The 15,770-nt window shown below is 56.9% G+C and overlaps 1 protein-coding gene across 2 annotated transcripts; it reads left to right on the forward strand.

Moving 5' to 3' along the window:
* Positions 1–430: 430 nt before the first annotated feature.
* Positions 431–15,664, forward strand: TIE1 (tyrosine kinase with immunoglobulin like and EGF like domains 1). 2 transcript variants are annotated; one of them, XM_064428601.1, is made up of 23 exons: positions 431–3,142; positions 3,608–3,895; positions 7,254–7,364; positions 7,470–7,625; positions 7,717–7,848; positions 8,130–8,270; positions 8,472–8,600; positions 8,987–9,132; positions 9,276–9,420; positions 9,673–9,831; positions 9,994–10,131; positions 10,225–10,515; positions 11,536–11,826; positions 12,341–12,654; positions 12,757–12,967; positions 13,121–13,231; positions 13,335–13,525; positions 13,652–13,765; positions 13,930–14,000; positions 14,247–14,287; positions 14,410–14,506; positions 14,756–14,855; positions 15,088–15,664. In XM_064428601.1, exons 1-23 carry the CDS (start codon positions 3,097–3,099, stop codon positions 15,157–15,159), a joined length of 3,495 nt encoding a protein of 1,164 aa, XP_064284671.1. In that variant the 5' UTR covers positions 431–3,096; the 3' UTR covers positions 15,160–15,664. The 2 variants fall into 2 exon arrangements, with proteins under 2 accessions (XP_064284671.1, XP_064284672.1); XM_064428602.1 differs by having other exon boundaries at positions 435–3,142; positions 12,341–12,534.
* The last annotated feature ends 106 nt before the right edge of the window (positions 15,665–15,770 follow it).

Here is a 15,770-nt window from a genome sequence, read left to right on the forward strand (position 1 = left end):
CAGCTGTTGGTCCGTGCACCTGGGACAGCTGGGGCTGAGGCAGCAGGAAAGTATCCTACAGGAAAATAAAGGTCTTGCTGGAATTCCAGCAGAAAGCATGCGGCAAACTGGCAGGTCTCTGGGCCCAGCAGCAGCAGCAGCTCAGTGAACAGCACCTGTCCATGAAGGTCCCAGAGGATGGGAGTGCCTCACCACCTTCGGCACCCCTCATGCAGACCTGCCACTTTACAGTAGTCCTCCCTTCCAATCCTGCCATGGAGTCAGTGAAAGTCTGAGAAATCATGTCAAAGCAGCATCTCATGGGTGTTTGCTGGCACGCCAGACCTGCACCTGTGCCCATGGGTGATGGGGCAGGTGAGTGGGCAAGACTGGCAGATCCACAGGCCAGGCAGGGAAAGAACTGGCTGCACCTGCTCCTGGCTTTCCCTCTGCAGCAAGAGGGAGCCCCAGGATCTCTTCCCTGCTCCCCATTCCCTGGTCCCATGCCTGCCTATCGACAAGAAGCCAATTGCCAGCAAGAGCACTTTGGAACTGTCCTGGGACATGGACAGCTCCTCCCCCAGCTGCCAAAGGGCTCCTCCACAGCTGCACGTCCCACCCTTTCCTCAGGGAAAGGGCTTCCCAGCAGCCTGTCCTTCATCCTGTGGGCATGTGCTGGATGCCAACGCAGCAGGCAGCTCCTGCTTCCCAGCTGCCCGGGCGGACTGGGGATGCTCAAATACCCCATTTCCAGGATGTTCCTGCGCCTGGTGGGATCAGTCCTTAGCCCATCCTTGTGGGACCTCCCCAGGACCTGCTGAGCACACAAAACAAAACAAACATCCAGAGAAGCAGGACTAGAAAGTGTTGCTGAGGCAGCCCAGTCCATTGGTGGATCTGCAAGGCAGTTGCATTTCCTATCAGGAAATGTATCTGTGCATTATGGTTTCTGGCATGTAGTGCATGCATTAGAATGTGCAAATGATAACAAAAAGTGGTATTTTTGTCAGTCTTTGGGGTTTTTTTGGTTTTTTTTTCAGTCTGTTGTGATTCAGCTGAGGATCATGAAATCAGCAGATATTCAGGTGCTTGGAGTGTCCTGTGGATTGGGCAATTGGAGCTTTCCATGTTGCAGGAGAGCAAGTGTGGAGAGCTGCTTCAGCTGTGCTCAGCTGTGCCCATCTCTCTGGTGCCTCCTCTGGAGACAGATAAACTTAAACCGGAGCTGTAAGGTCCTGGCTGGCCACAAAACTCCCCAGAAAGGTTTCCTACTCTACCTCCAGCTGAAGGAATCTGCACAGCTCTTATCCAGGTGCTCCTAGAAAAAAACACGAGCGAACAAATCACATTGGGTGAGATTCCTCAATGGATCCCTGAGATCTCCTGGGTATGGCCTGCAGAGAATGACCCCATATGGCTTCCATTCCGCAAAAAATTCTGTGTGAATAATCCCACCCTCAAACGGATCCTCCCAAAAGAGGGAATTTCACAGAGTGCACTGTGACTTGGGCTTTGTGTGATGCGCTCCCTCACAGCTGCCAGGGAAGCACAGAATGGGTTGCACGTGTAAGCACACAGTTCTGAGCCTGATGGCCTCTACAGCCAGCTTCATTTTCCAGGCAAATAAGGGCAGCTGCACCTGGTATCCATCTTTTTCAGATCCTCTCCACCTCTCCTGCTGTGGGGTGGCCAGGCAGCTGCACTGTGGGAGCCCCTGCTCACTGCCATCCCTCCCTCAGCATGCCACGGGCACCGCGCGGCCCCAGAGCACTCTGTAAATAGTCGGAAGCGATGAATGGATTTCCCTTTCCTCTCCATGTGTGCTTTAGATTTTTGGCCGGATACAGCACGGGCCCAGGACACATCAAAACATGAGACTCACTGCCTGGCAGCCCTGGCTTTCACATGGGAACAGTTTGATTTGTGAAGCAGCGTGAGGCTTGGTGCGTGAAGCTTATGGTGATTTCCTGGGGAACGTTTTTTGTTTGCCAGGCAAAAGAGCCTGGAGTGTGCTGGTGGCTGGCACAGCCTCCGTGCTGGGTGTGCGACACTCTGGGGCTGGGCTGAAGCAGGGCCATGCTGTGCTGTGCCCATGCCAGCACTGTGCATGGGAAAGTGCTCAGGGAAAGCCAGGCTTTCTCCTGCTTCCCCTTCCCCCCAGACATGTTTACCACAACACAGAGGGTTTTTTCCGCGGGCAGTGGCCACCCTCCCGTGTGAGCCGGGCAGCTTGTTGGCGCCCTGCCTGTGCTCCCACTCAGCCCGTTTCAAGCCGGACAGCGTCCCCGCCATGGGCCCCTGCAGGATGAGTCAAGCCCCGGCAGAGCACGGAGCCCGGGTGGGCCATGCCTCGCACCCCGGCTCGTGGCGGCGGGAGGCTGAGGCCTCCCGAGGTGTGCGCGGCCTCAGCCCCGCCGCACGCCGCTCCCCGGGGGACAGCCCGTGCAGGGCTGCTCCCGACGGCTCCTGGAGTCAGGGCCGTCTCGAAACAATGGGTGGAGAGCAGGAAACGCCGCATGGGAAACAGGATTTGGCTCCGCCGCCGCCGCCAGCCACGGCCCCTTGGCCCCTTTCCTTTCCCTGCTCCAGAGAGCCCTTCCCACAGCCATCAGCCACGGGGCTGCGCCGAGGGATGGGGATGCCGCCCGGGCGGGCTGGGGCATGAGGCGCTCTGAACATTGGACGAAAAGCAGGGTCCGAACACCTCCTGGTTGGGCTAGGGGCTCAGCATGGCTCAGGGAACCCTGAGCACACGGCCCTAGCCCTGGAGGGGTGGGTGGGTGCCTTTCCCTGGAAGACGTGCCAGAGGCAGCGAGGCCAGGGGCCCCTTGGCCAGCAAACCCTGCTCTTAAGCAGCTGACTGGCCACGGAGCCAGAGAAACAGGGGCATCTCTCAGCCCGTGCCCAGGCTATGCACCACAGGAGGTGGTCCCAGCTGCCCTGGAAGTCAAGCAACAGCGCGGAGAAGAGATGGGGGACACGGGCAGGGAGCAGCGGACCTGAGCTGCTGCTCACGTGGAGCTCCTAGGCAGCCACAGCCTCCAGCTCTGACCCCCGTAGCCAGGAAATGCTGGGGATTTTCTGACCTCTACCAGATTTGGAACAAGCTCCAAGGACATGGGACTCCAGCTTTGTCTTCTACTTCTCTTCCCACATCTGGCAGGTAAATTGCTCCTTTTCATCTGCCTTAAGTGAGCAGCCCCTGTCTCAGGGTGGCTTGGTGGGCAGAGGCAGCTGTGGAAGCCTCAGTGGCGCCATCGGAGCAGGGTTGGGAGGGAGGAAATGTCCCTTTGTGATCAGCCATTTGGAGCACTCAGAGGCCCCTGGCTGCCTGTCTCTGACATGGGAGGAGAGGCACCTCAAGACTCCCATTCTGATGCATGCTTGGCTCATGCTGGGAAGCTGATCCAGCTGGGGTCTCCAAAAGGAGAGCAGAGATGCGCACTGTGTCATCCCAGTGTGTGTGCAATGCTCCTTGCTTTGCCCTAGCTGTGCTTCTGAGCTGGGGGTGGCAAAAATATCCTGGAAAGGGGGAGACATCTGGGTGATAGGATCTGGCCCCGAGGCAGGGCTGATGTGGCCATGCTCTTGCTGAGCTGTGACGTGCCCTTGTGCTCCCTCACCCCAGGAGCCATCCTGGACATCACCCTGATTGCCAACGTGCAGAGCCTGTCCCACTCCGACTTCTTCCTCTCCTGCATCGTGGGGGAGCACGACGTGAGCTACCTGCAGATCGAGCGGGAGAACAAGATCCTGATGACACACCCCAAAATGAGCTTCCAAAACTACCGCAACCGCAGCAACCAAGTCCAGGCCAGGGGCTTCTCCAAGAATGACCTGGTGGGGATCCTCTACTGCCTGGGGCGCACCCCGACCGAGCAGGCAGAGGTGGTCTATGTGCACAACAGCCACAATGGTGAGTGGCTTTTGGGGACAGCAGGAGGCTCCTGCCTGCCAGTCGGGTACACAGGGGACCTGCCTGCTCTTGCTTCACAATCCCAGCACCAGGCAGGGTGGTGGGGGGACACTGGTGACCCATAAGCTAGGTTTGGGGTCCACCAGCACTGGTGGTGGGGGGGATGGAAGGGAGGTGGAAGGGATGTTCAGCTGGAGGAGCATGGTCGAGCCTCATAGAGGAGCCGTCTGTATTTATAATGGGCTTGGGAGAAGGGCAAGGTCCAAGAGGAAGTTGAGTGCCCTTGGAGGAGGTTGTGGGGTCTGGAAATCATTAACCAGAGCACGGGGTAGCCCTTTGGAGCTGTGCCAGCCCGTGCCCCCTCCACAGGCTCAAGGGGAGGAGGTAGTGCTGGGGCAGATCTTTGGCAGCCTCCCCAGGTGCTGGACAAAGACCATCCCGGGGCAGCACATCACCATTCCAGGAGTGGGGCTTGCTGAGAGGCACTGCCAGACTGCACTGTAGCCAAGAGCAGTGCTGGGCTCATCTCCTGCTTCTGTTTGGGCCATAAGAATCCAAAGGGCCTCCTGGGCTGACCAGCAGTGGTGATACCACCTGGGGCAGCATGCTCCCACACTGCCCCTCTGACCTCTCCTCCCTGTGCTTGAGACTTTGCAAAACTAGTAGGATTGAAACTTTGTGATGTTTGCATCAGGATGCTTTCTATGTCTTTTTAGAAAGTCTAGCTAAAACAGTTGACCTTTTGTTCAGAATAAGAGGAGGGATAAAAGTTTCCATGCCTGTGTTAAGACACAGCTTCAGCAAGGAGATCAAATGTCTCCAAGCTGGGGCACAGCGGCTGCTGGTGGAGCCTAAGCATCCCCCAAGGAGCAGGGCTCAGCTTTTGTCCTTGTAAAGAGGCTCAAGCTGAAAAATGGAAGTGGTCCTACTGGAAATGGAGCTGGATTGTCTGAGCAAGCAGGGTGGCACTGAGGAATGGAGCAGAGGCCAGTGGAGAGACAGTGTGGGACACACAATCAGCAGCATGGGGTGAGGAGCACAGAGGGACTTCTGCACCCCCCAATGTCCTTGTTTATAAATCATGGATGGAGATGATGGCTCCATCCCTGGAACACTGCTTCCTGTGATGGGGTGTTCTCAGTCAGCCCCCACTCCTGGGTCCACTTAGCCAGGCTAAAATAGTGCTTTGGAGGAGCTGCCCCTGTGGGAGTTACAAGTGCCAAAAAGGTGTCTCTTTCACAAGTTCCAAAGAAGCTTCTATTGCTCTGTTTAGAGGAGAAGGTAAAAAAGTAAAGGAATTAGTAAGCAAAAAAATTACATGTTTGCAGGAGAGCTGGATACAGAACCCACTGAAGGGGCTTGGTGTGTGAAGGGGCCATCTCTCCTGTTTAGCCTGAGAGAACACCAGAGCAGGCCAGGGCGATTAAACAGTGGGTGGGGAATGCTGTTAGAGGAAAGCTGGCAGCTCCCAAAAGGTCATGCATGGAGAAGAACTTAGGAAGTTTGATAAATTTTGGAAGCATTACTGAAAAAACAAAGTAAAACAAACCAAAGAGATCCTGAGAAGCAATTTCAGAAGTGTTTAAATCTGTCAATAAACTATCTTTTACACTTTCCAGAGCAGAAGGACACCCAGAAAAACAACTGCAGAAAACCAACATATTAAAAATTTTTGTATCTGTGTGCACAAGAGAAAAGTTGGGAAAATTTGCTGGAGGATCTGTCTAAAATGCCAGTGTTGTTAGCAGGAGACAGGCAATAAATAGCAGAACAACATCACCAGGCTGGGTGTGCGGTGAGCAAGGCTGTGTTGCTGCCCTTGGGAAACCAGACTTTCCTAAATCTTCTGGGTGAGGAGTTACAGGTCTGAAAACTCAAGTCAGAACCTGGAAAATAGCACAAACTGTAATAAAGAGCAGAATATGTGGTGGTGTGGTCCCTGAGAAAGAGACAGCTGAGTTTGCAGTGGTAGGGTCCTTGGGGCGGCAGCAGTGAGAATGCTGTGAAAGACCAAATTGATACTGTCTGCTCAAATTCCTGGAGAAAACTGGGAAAAATCCCTTTCAGAGGTTCTTCGAGAGAAACTTTGCACCCAGGGGGTGGCAGGAGTGATCTTTGCATAGGTAAATAGCTGACTAAAAAAAGGGACAGAAGGAATAGGAGTGGTTCTTGTCACACGAGGGAGTTCCCATTGGCATGGCACAAGGTCTTTGCATGGACCTGTGTCACTAGCTGTGGGAGCAAAGAGCTGAACAAGCAGCCATGCTGGCTGCTGTCCCTGAGCTGCCTGGGGAGATGATGAATGCACTGTGGAGTGACAGAGAGGGGAGAGATAGAGCCTGGGAGGGCTTCAGTGATGGAGTGACAGGTAAACTGGTGTGCACAAATGCAAAGCGTTGTGTTTGGAGGTCCCCAGGGAACTGTCGCCTTTCGTTCCAGGCTTTGGAAACTTTGAAACAGAGTGAGGGCCATATCTGTGAGCCCACCACTGAGGGCTTCAAAATCCATGGAAGAAAGATCCCAACTAGAGGGATAGGTGGAGAGACGATTCTGGGAAATTACTGCCAAGTGTGACCTGCGGTGCCCTTCCCTGGGCGTCTGCGGCGTGTGCTGCTTCCTCCTGGTCCTTGGCCTCAGAGGGGCAGGACACAGGGCTGGATGTGTTTTAGCTCCAGCCTGGCGTGGCTCCTTTTAGTGTGTGAGAGCTGGAGTACTGCCAGGCTCCAAAAGCCAGCAGCCGCCTGTGTCCTCCTTTGTGTCTGTCCTGGCACGCCCAGGGCTTGGTTTCCCAGGCCTTAAGGTATTTATAGCCCTGTTTGTGCTCAGGCTGGGGTCTGGCTGACTCACATTAATACTCCAGGAGTTCATTGCTGCTGCACACCCCAGCACCTGGGGAATCAGGAAAACAGCCGTGACAGGGCTGCTGGTCCTGGGGGCTGGAGGGCAGCCTCCAGCACACTTAATTCCCTTCCCCTGCCCTGCTTTCCCTGCCTGCAGCACTCCACCCCTCACCAGCAGGCACGGTGCACCATGCACACTTGTTCCAGATGTCACCTCCCCAGACTGCTGCCACCAGTGTCCTGTGCAGATGGTGGGCTGGTCAGAGGGCAGGGTGCCAAATCCCATGCCTTGGTGTCTGCCTGAAGGGGCTGAAGGGGCCTGGAAGGGAGCCCTGTTCCTGCAGAGGCTCTGGAGGTCCAACATGGAGCGGACAGGGAGATGTGCCGTGACATTCCAGCAGAAACATGCCAGGGCGTGTCCTGGTGTGACTGGTCTGAGGGTGTCAGCCCTGCTCTGGGGTGTGAGTGCCCTCGGGGGACTGAATGCTGTGCAATCTGTGCCTCCTCCTCCTCTGCAGCCCACCTCTTCCCAGTGAAGGCCACACAATCTGTGAATGTTGCCGAGGTGGCCACCTTCTCTGCCAGGATCCTCAAGAGGAAGGAGACAGATGTTATGTGGAAAAGAAACGGCAAGTAGTTCCAAGAGCAGACACAGCTGGAGCTGCTCCCAGCTGATGCCTGGCCCTGGTCCTGGGGGCATAGGAGGTCACAGATAACTCTCTGTCCCCTTGCAGGCTCCTACTACCAGACCACGGACCGGGGCGAGGTGCAGGATGACCATGTCATCCTGACACTCCCCAATGTCAATGTCAATGAAACCGGTGTCTACAGTGCCACGTTCATGGGGGACAGCCCTCTGTTGAGTGCCTTCTACCGCCTCATCGTGAGAGGTGAGCAGGGCCCTGGCTGTCTGGGGACTGGGGGCAGCCATAGCCTGCTCTGTGGCAGGTGGCACTGTGGCCCCCTCTGCTCTCTCTGCAGCCTGCCCTGCGAAGAAATGGGGGCCATCCTGTGAGAAGGACTGTCCCGACTGTCTGAACGGTGGCATCTGCCACGACCACGTGGGTGAATGCATCTGCCCTCCAGGGTTCATGGGCACCCGCTGTGAGAGAGGTGGGTTCCACTGCCCACCAGTGTGTGCTGTGCCCAGGGCATATGTGGGGGCTCTCTTGCACCCCTAGACCTGAGCACTGTGTCTAGAAATGCCATGTTCATCCCCAGCGCCTCCCCACCCTCCATGCTTCTGGGCCGCGGCTGGGCCAGCCACATGGGCCCCATGTCTCCTCAAGGTGGTGATATGGGGCTTGGGGCACCCGAGCCAGCTCTATGCCATGCACAAGCAGTAAATTCACGGATGAATGGTGGGTGAGGGCAGACCATGCTTCTCTTTCCAGCCTGCCGGGAAGGCCAGTTTGGCCGCAACTGCCAGGAGACCTGCCAGAGAGCCCAGGGCTGCCAGGGGCTGAGCTTCTGCCTTCTCGACCCCTATGGCTGCTCCTGTGCCTCAGGCTGGAGTGGCTCCCGCTGTGACCAAGGTACAGGGACATGGGTGTCCATCAGTTCTCCCACCCAGCTGGGCTTCCCCCAGGGCCTGGCTGCAGCAGCACCTCTGCAACCCTCTCCAGATCTGAGGGTCGGCACAGGCTGAGCAGTACTGCTGCCTGCATCAGCTGCTTACTGTCTCTGTGGTCCTGTGCCATGGCCACGAGTAGCAGTGAGCTCTCCTCTTCCCACAGCCTGTCCCTCAGGATTCTATGGCCCTGACTGTGCCCTGGAGTGCACCTGTCAAAACGGAGGCAGCTGTAACCGCTTCAGTGGCTGTGTCTGCCCTGCAGGCTGGCATGGGCAGCACTGTGAGAAATCAGGTGAGACTGGCACAGGGCTGTGGCAGGTTTCCATCCCCCACCCTCTACTGGATGCTGGCTCCTTCCTCATCAGTGGCTGGGAGGGCCATTGGCTATTGGTCTCACCAGCTGGTTCAGCAGGACCCCTTGTCTGTGGAAATAGACTCCAAGTCTGTAGAAACCAGGACATTGCAAGGGCAACATCTGGACTGGCATCCCAGCATTATCTGTGCTGAGAGTGTTCTTGAGCCCAGCATATGGGATGGGGATCAGGGCTAGACCACAGCATCCATCACCTTTCCCTTGTCATCACAGTCTGGTCGCATCTTGGTCCAAGAAAAGGTGCCAGGTTTTCTCGTGCCTGGGAAGGAGCAGGGCCAGCCCTAATGTTGATTTCTGTGTACCAGACCGGTTCCCCCAGATCATCCAACTGGCCTCAGAGCTGGAGTTCAACCTGGGCTCAGAGCCCATCATCAGCTGCGTGGCCATTGGCAACCCACTGCCCACCAGGGACAGCGTGGAGCTGCGCAAGGCTGACGGCACTGTGCTCAAGGTACTGCCCTGTGCCCTTGCCCCACCACCATCTGCATGTTGACAGCTCCCTCAAGGGTACCTGCAGCTGCTGGGCAGCTTCAGACTCACAGGGGCTGAGCCAGGGGCAGAGTGGAAGGGCTGACAGCACCCTCTGTGCCACAGGTCATCAAAACCATCATCGAGCCAAAGCAGATCACCTGTGAGTTTGAGGTGCGGCACCTGACAAAGGCGGACACGGGGCTCTGGGAGTGCCGGGTCTCTACGACCGGGGGCCAGGACAGCCGGAAAGTCAAGGTCAATATCCGAGGTGAGGAAAGTGTGGTGGCAGGAGCAGGACAAGCCAGGGTTGCTGGGGGAGGCTGTCAGCATGGTGTGGCAATATCACCCCTGCACCTGACTGGGTGCCTCCCATTGTGGGCTACAGTGCCAGCAGACAGGTTCGGGTGATTATAAAGACTTTCCTGACAAAGCTGGAAGGAGCCAAGAGGTAGCAGATGTATCCATGCTCTGCTCCTTGTTGCTCCCAGCCCCACCAGTGTTATTCCCTTCTTCCCCCAAGTGCCACCAGTGCCCTTGAGCGCCCCCCGGCTGTTGGCCAAGCAGAGTCGCCAGCTGGTGGTGTCACCTGTGGACAGCTTCTCTGGTGACGGACCCATCACCTCCATCAAGCTCTTCTACAAGCCCAAGGATGACAATTCAGCATGGTCATCCATTGTGGGTATGTGTCTGCAGGGCTGGGGGACACAGATAGAACCTGTGTGTGGGAGGGTGAGATCTGGGGTAGGCAGATGTCCCCATTTGGTAATGCTGAGGAGGATGCCAGTGGCAGGGCAGGCTGTGGATGATGGGCATGGTTTTGACATGTTTTCTTGGCCAACAGTCGACAACAGTGAGAACATCACCCTCATGAACCTCCGGCCAGTCACTGCCTACATCGTCAAGGCGCAGCTGAGCCGGCCAGGGGCTGGTGGGGAGGGCAGCAAGGGTCCCGAAGCCATCATGGTGACTGACTGCCTTGGTGAGCCTCCATCTCCCTGACCCTGCACAGCACAGAGCCTGACAGGTCTCACAGCTGATGTGCTGTGAGATTTTGCTGCTTTTTTGCTTGCAGAGCCCACAGTCAAGCCTGTGATCGAAGGCTGGTCCATAGAAGAGAAAAACATGCTTCATGTCAACTGGAAGTTGCCAAGCAACCATGAGCCAGCACATGGGTTCATTGTCCACCTCTTTGACTCTGCAAGGCGGTTGGTGTCTGAGAAAAACATCACCTCCATCTCTGTGCTCTCTGCCCGCATCGGGGACTTGGAGTTTAACAAGGAGTACAGGCTGGAGGTGCTGGTGTACCACTGCACCAGCCTGGGGCCACCCTCTGACCCCTATAAGGTCATGATCAACAGTAAAGGTGGGTCCAGTGGAATGCTGGGAACTATAACAGGGAATTACAATGATAAATAATTTATAATTGTAACAGCAACCATCCCTAGGTCTGGCTGCTCCCTATCGCATCTCTGATAGAACATGAACAGCTGGTTGGGGAAAATGGGCCCTCCTTTCCTCACTAGACCCTGCAGCTCCAGCACCAAGGAGCTGAGAAACATCCTGAGCTGAATGTGATATTCAGGTCGTCATGAGTGATGCTCACAAACAGATCTGTTCTCTGCACCATTGCCCAAACCCTGATGGACCTGCCTATACTTGCAGCCTTTACAATACCCTGTAGCATCTAGTTCCTCTATATAATTATACTCTGCATGAAAAAAATATTTCCCTTTGGTTTGCTTTAACCCTGTTGCCAGGTAATTTTGCTGCATGGTCACTAGGGCCTGGGGAGCTGTGCAGTCCTGCCTGTGGGCACACACACATGCAGCCCCTGAAGCAGGTAGAAGACCATGCAGACATGGAGCACCAGCCTGACCAAGCTTTCTGGCAACCAAGGAGAAAGGCATGCATGAGGCCTTTGGGGGGGTTGGCACCATAGGGTACACATGGAGGACTGATAGGCGTCAGTCTATCAGTCTGAGGGATGAGAGGTTTCCTCAGCCCTCTGCTTGTAAGAGCTTTGTATGATTTGGGAATTTGGAGTTAGGGATGTGGGCAGGCAGGAGGAGGGGGCTCAGAGGAGGTGGTGGGCAGGCAGTATGTGACAAAGGCCTGAAGAAATGTCACAAGAGCTAGTCAATACACAGGCATCTAGACCTCAGATGGCGTGGCTGGAACATTTGGGAGTACAGTCCTGCTTCACTGTAGTACATGGACAGCACCTTCGCCTCCTCCAAGCAGGGGCCAGGGGTCCCTGAAGATCCCTCAAAGCTGACCTGGCTCTGGTTGCCATTGCCATCCACAGGGTCCAGTCCTAACAGCAGCACTGAACCCTGGCAGCACGAGGAGTTCTGAGACTGACACTCTTCTCTCTTGGTGCCAGGGCCCTCCTCCCCGCAGCTGCTCTCGGCAGAGCCCGTGTCCGACACGGCTGTCAGGCTCTCCTGGCAGGTGCCCGAGTACCCCAACGGGGGCATCACCAAGTACATCGTGGAGCTGCAGCAGGTGGGGGGCACCAGTGAACCCCAGTGGATTGACACTGACAGCGGCGCTGAGACCACCAAGATCGTTGGGGGCCTCAATTCCAGCACCAGCTATCAGTTTCGTGTCCGTGCCAACTCCCACGTTCCAGGGGAATGGAGCCTGCCCGTGAAAGCCAAGACCCTCGGGGATGGTGAGAGGGGTGTCCCACCAGGCAGGGGGCTCACAGCTCTGCTGTAGCTTGGGCTCAGATTCTGGTCAGCAAAAAATGATTGGGGTGCTTATGGCAACCTCTGAGCATGGCTCTGAAGCAGCAACCCAAGACCAAAACTCTTGGTGTCTTAAGAAAACCTGCTCCTAGTCCTACAGGGGCAGGGGTGGCATGATGACATCATGGTACCTACAGAGTGACTCTGTGTTGGGCAGTGGAGGATGTGAATCAAGGGGTTGGGGGAGCAGAGCAGAGCCAGCATGGGAGGAGATCATGGCTTGACCCAAAGCTGGTTGGAGGTCCATAAACCAGTGGTTCAGTGTCAGGAGCTGGGCTGTGACACTTTCCCCTCTGTGCCACTGTGGCACCAGGAGCTCAGGATGTGTTTATAGTATCTTCATTTGGGATCTTGGTGATGGGGGAGAGATGCTGTCAATAGTGCAGGCCAGGCAGGGCTTGACCATGGTCCACAACCCTCCATCCCTCCTTTTGGCAGGAGTGCTGAGCGTGCCGCCCAGCCTGGGCAGCCAGAGCCCTGAGCAGGCGGGAACAGACCAGCAGCTGCTCTTGGCCATTGTTGGCTCTGTGTCCGTCACTTGCTTCACCATCCTCTTTGCTCTCCTGGCACTTTTCCTCATCAAGAAGAATTTTTTCCACCGGCGCCGCACCTTTACGTACCAGTCTGGCTCGGTGAGTGCCGCCTGCCCCACCAGGACCGTGTCCCCTGCTCCCCACGTCCCAGCCCGATCCAGGTCACGTTCCATAGCCTCCAGTCCGGATGCAGCCAGACCTCACTTCCACACGGAGAGGGTGCGGAGCCCACCCTTGCCCATGACCACTGTCCTGCTGGGACTGCCGCATGGGCAGACAGGTGCCCGGTGCCTCTAACCTCACCCACTTCCATTTTCCCAGGGGGAAGAGACCATCCTACAGTTCAACTCGGGGACCCTGACCCTGACACGCCGGCCCAAGCCGCAGCCTGAGCCCCTCAGCTACCCCATCCTGGAATGGGAAGACATCAAGTTTGAGGACATGATTGGGGAGGGCAATTTTGGGCAGGTAATCAGGGCCATGATCAAAAAGGACGGACTGAAAATGAATGCAGCCATCAAGATGCTGAAAGGTAAGTGTTGGGGGAGGCAGACAGGGTGGGCTGACTGCTGCAGCTGTGTCCTGGGCCATGCTTGTGCTGGGGAGCATCAGGAGTCATTTGCAGAGAAGCAGAGGAAAGGCCCCTGTTGTAGGCCTGAGGTGTTCATCCCTTCTTTTCTTCCAGAGTTTGCTTCAGAGAATGACCATCGGGACTTTGCCGGGGAGCTGGAGGTGCTGTGCAAACTGGGCCATCACCCCAACATCATCAACTTGCTGGGTGCCTGTGAGAACAAGGGTGAGGGCTGTCCCATTCTATCCTGCCCCACAACCTCTGCCCAGCTGTCTATTCCTTTTTGCTGGGGAGAGCCCCAGTAGCCCAAATTTGTCCTGCCCCCCAGGCTACCTGTACATTGCCATTGAGTATGCCCCGTATGGAAACCTCCTCGACTTCCTCCGCAAAAGCCGAGTCTTGGAGACAGACCCAGCCTTTGCCAAGGAGCACGGCACTGCCTCCACCCTCACATCCCAGCAGCTCCTCCAGTTTGCTTCAGATGTGGCCAAGGGGATGCAGTACCTGAGTGAGAAGCAGGTACATCCCAGCAAGCCCCTCAGATCACCCTCTCCCTGAGGCCTGGGGGTTCCCCATCGAGGCATGGGGTCCCTGAGGCCAGCAGGAGGGAGCGTGTAGCTCCTGCTAACTGCTCTTCCCTTTCAGTTCATTCACAGGGACCTGGCAGCAAGAAACATTCTGGTGGGAGAAAACCTGGCCTCCAAAATTGCTGACTTTGGTCTCTCCAGAGGGGAGGAGGTCTATGTGAAGAAGACAATGGTGAGCCAGGAATGAAACATCTCCATGGGGCCTGCACCAGTGTGGTGGGCAAGATGCCCACCATCAGTGTGACCAACCCACCGTGGCAGGACTGGCTGGATCACAGCTGTCTTCCACCCAGGAGGCACCCCTCCAGCCCTGATGGTGGTTCTCTCTTTCCCCAGGGCCGTTTGCCAGTTCGCTGGATGGCCATCGAGTCCCTCAACTACAGCGTGTACACCACCAAGAGCGATGTGTAAGTGCTGCAGGCGGGGACACTGGGCTGGGGCATGGCTGTGGCCACCTCCACCACTCTCTGGTGCAGTCAGAGAGGCAATGCTATTGCTCTGGGTGCTGCAAGGGCAGGAGGTGATGCTGGTGCATCTCCCTGAGGAGCTGCTGACTCAACCCTGGCTGCCTGTTCCACCCTGGGCTTTACCCTGTGTCCATCAGTGGGGCACAGCTGAGCACTCTGTCACAGCCTCCTCTCCTCCCCTTTCAGGTGGTCTTTTGGTGTCCTGCTCTGGGAGATTGTCAGCTTGGGTAAGGCTCTTCCCTGTCCCCTGCCTTCACTCAGGTCCCTGTAGTTCTGGTTATCCTGGGGCCCTGGGGGGAACACCCTAGGGACTGTCACCTCCTCAGCTCCTGAGTGTCTCTGGCTGTAGGGGGGACACCGTACTGCGGGATGACGTGTGCCGAGCTCTATGAGAAGCTGCCCCAGGGATACCGCATGGAGAAGCCGCGTAACTGCGACGACGAGGTGTAAGTGGACAGAGCCTGGGCTGGTGGTGGCACCCACGTAACCCCACTGCCCCACAGGGCTCGCACCAACTTTCAGCAGCTTCTGCCTGGTTGCCTCTGCATTGTGGCGGAGGGATGGGCTGGGGTCCCACACCCAAACACCTTTTCTGGGCTTTAGTTTCCTGCCTGCTTCCCCCATCTCCCACAAGGAGCTTTTCTGTCCCCTCTCCTCCTGTGTGCACTGAGCCGCCCACCCCTCTCTGCCCCCAGGTACGAGCTGATGCGGCAGTGCTGGCGCGACCGCCCCTACGAGCGCCCGCCCTTCGCCCAGATCTCCATGCAGCTCATCCGCATGCTGGAGGCCAGGAAGGTGAGTGCTAGCGGCTCAGTGGGAGGGATGCCCACAGGGCACAGGGCTTTTCCACGTGCTTGGGCATCCCTTGGCCTTGAGGACCAGCCAACAGCAGAACCATGTGTGGGGGTCAACCCCACCATCACTTTTGGGGTGCAGGGAGACAACAGTGCTTGTGAGCATGCTAGTGGGGATGGGAGGTAGATGTGGACATGCTCACAACTGGCTCCTAACTGGGGTTCCCCCACAGGCCTACGTGAACATGGCCCTGTTCGAGAACTTCACCTACGCGGGGATTGATGCCACCGCCGAGGAGGCGTGAGGCTGCGCTGGCCCCAGCCTGCTGGAACAGTGCTGTGGGGACAAGGAGCTGCTCATCGCTCCAGGGCCAAGCAGACAAATGGCAGCGCCCCCTCACAAGAGTGCCTTCCCTGCAGCAGGACTGTGTCCTCCCCTCCCTGGTGTGGTGCCAGCCACTAACAGCCCCACACTCTTGGGACAGGCTGGGGTGGCCCCCAAGGACAAGCAGCAGTAGAGTGCTGGCAGAAGAGCAGCCAGGAGAGGGTCTCCCTCAGGAGCCAGAGTACTGCCTAAGCCCATGGACACACATGCTCAAGTTTTGGGGTGAGAGGAGGAAGCAGCAACACAGCTGCAGCCCTCAGCACACTCTGAAGTGGTGCTAGGGGTTGTGAGCAGCGCTGCTGGCATGGCATGGGGCCACCCTGGCGGGCACAAAAGGACAGTGTTGGCTGTGCACAGCCTCCAGCTCTGCAGTGACCCTTCAGAGATGTCAGCTCTGCCTTATGGACAATAAAGATCATGCAACAGCTGGGTCCAGCGGAGTGTTGGTGGGGACCCACCTCTGCCCTGCTGACAACACTGGGGAACAGCATGTGGGGGCCCAGTGATCTGCTGCTGTGGTGGGCACTCCTC

This window comes from Passer domesticus, chromosome 7 (genome assembly GCF_036417665.1).
Source record: "Passer domesticus isolate bPasDom1 chromosome 7, bPasDom1.hap1, whole genome shotgun sequence".
Classification (NCBI taxonomy): Eukaryota; Metazoa; Chordata; class Aves; order Passeriformes; family Passeridae; genus Passer; species Passer domesticus.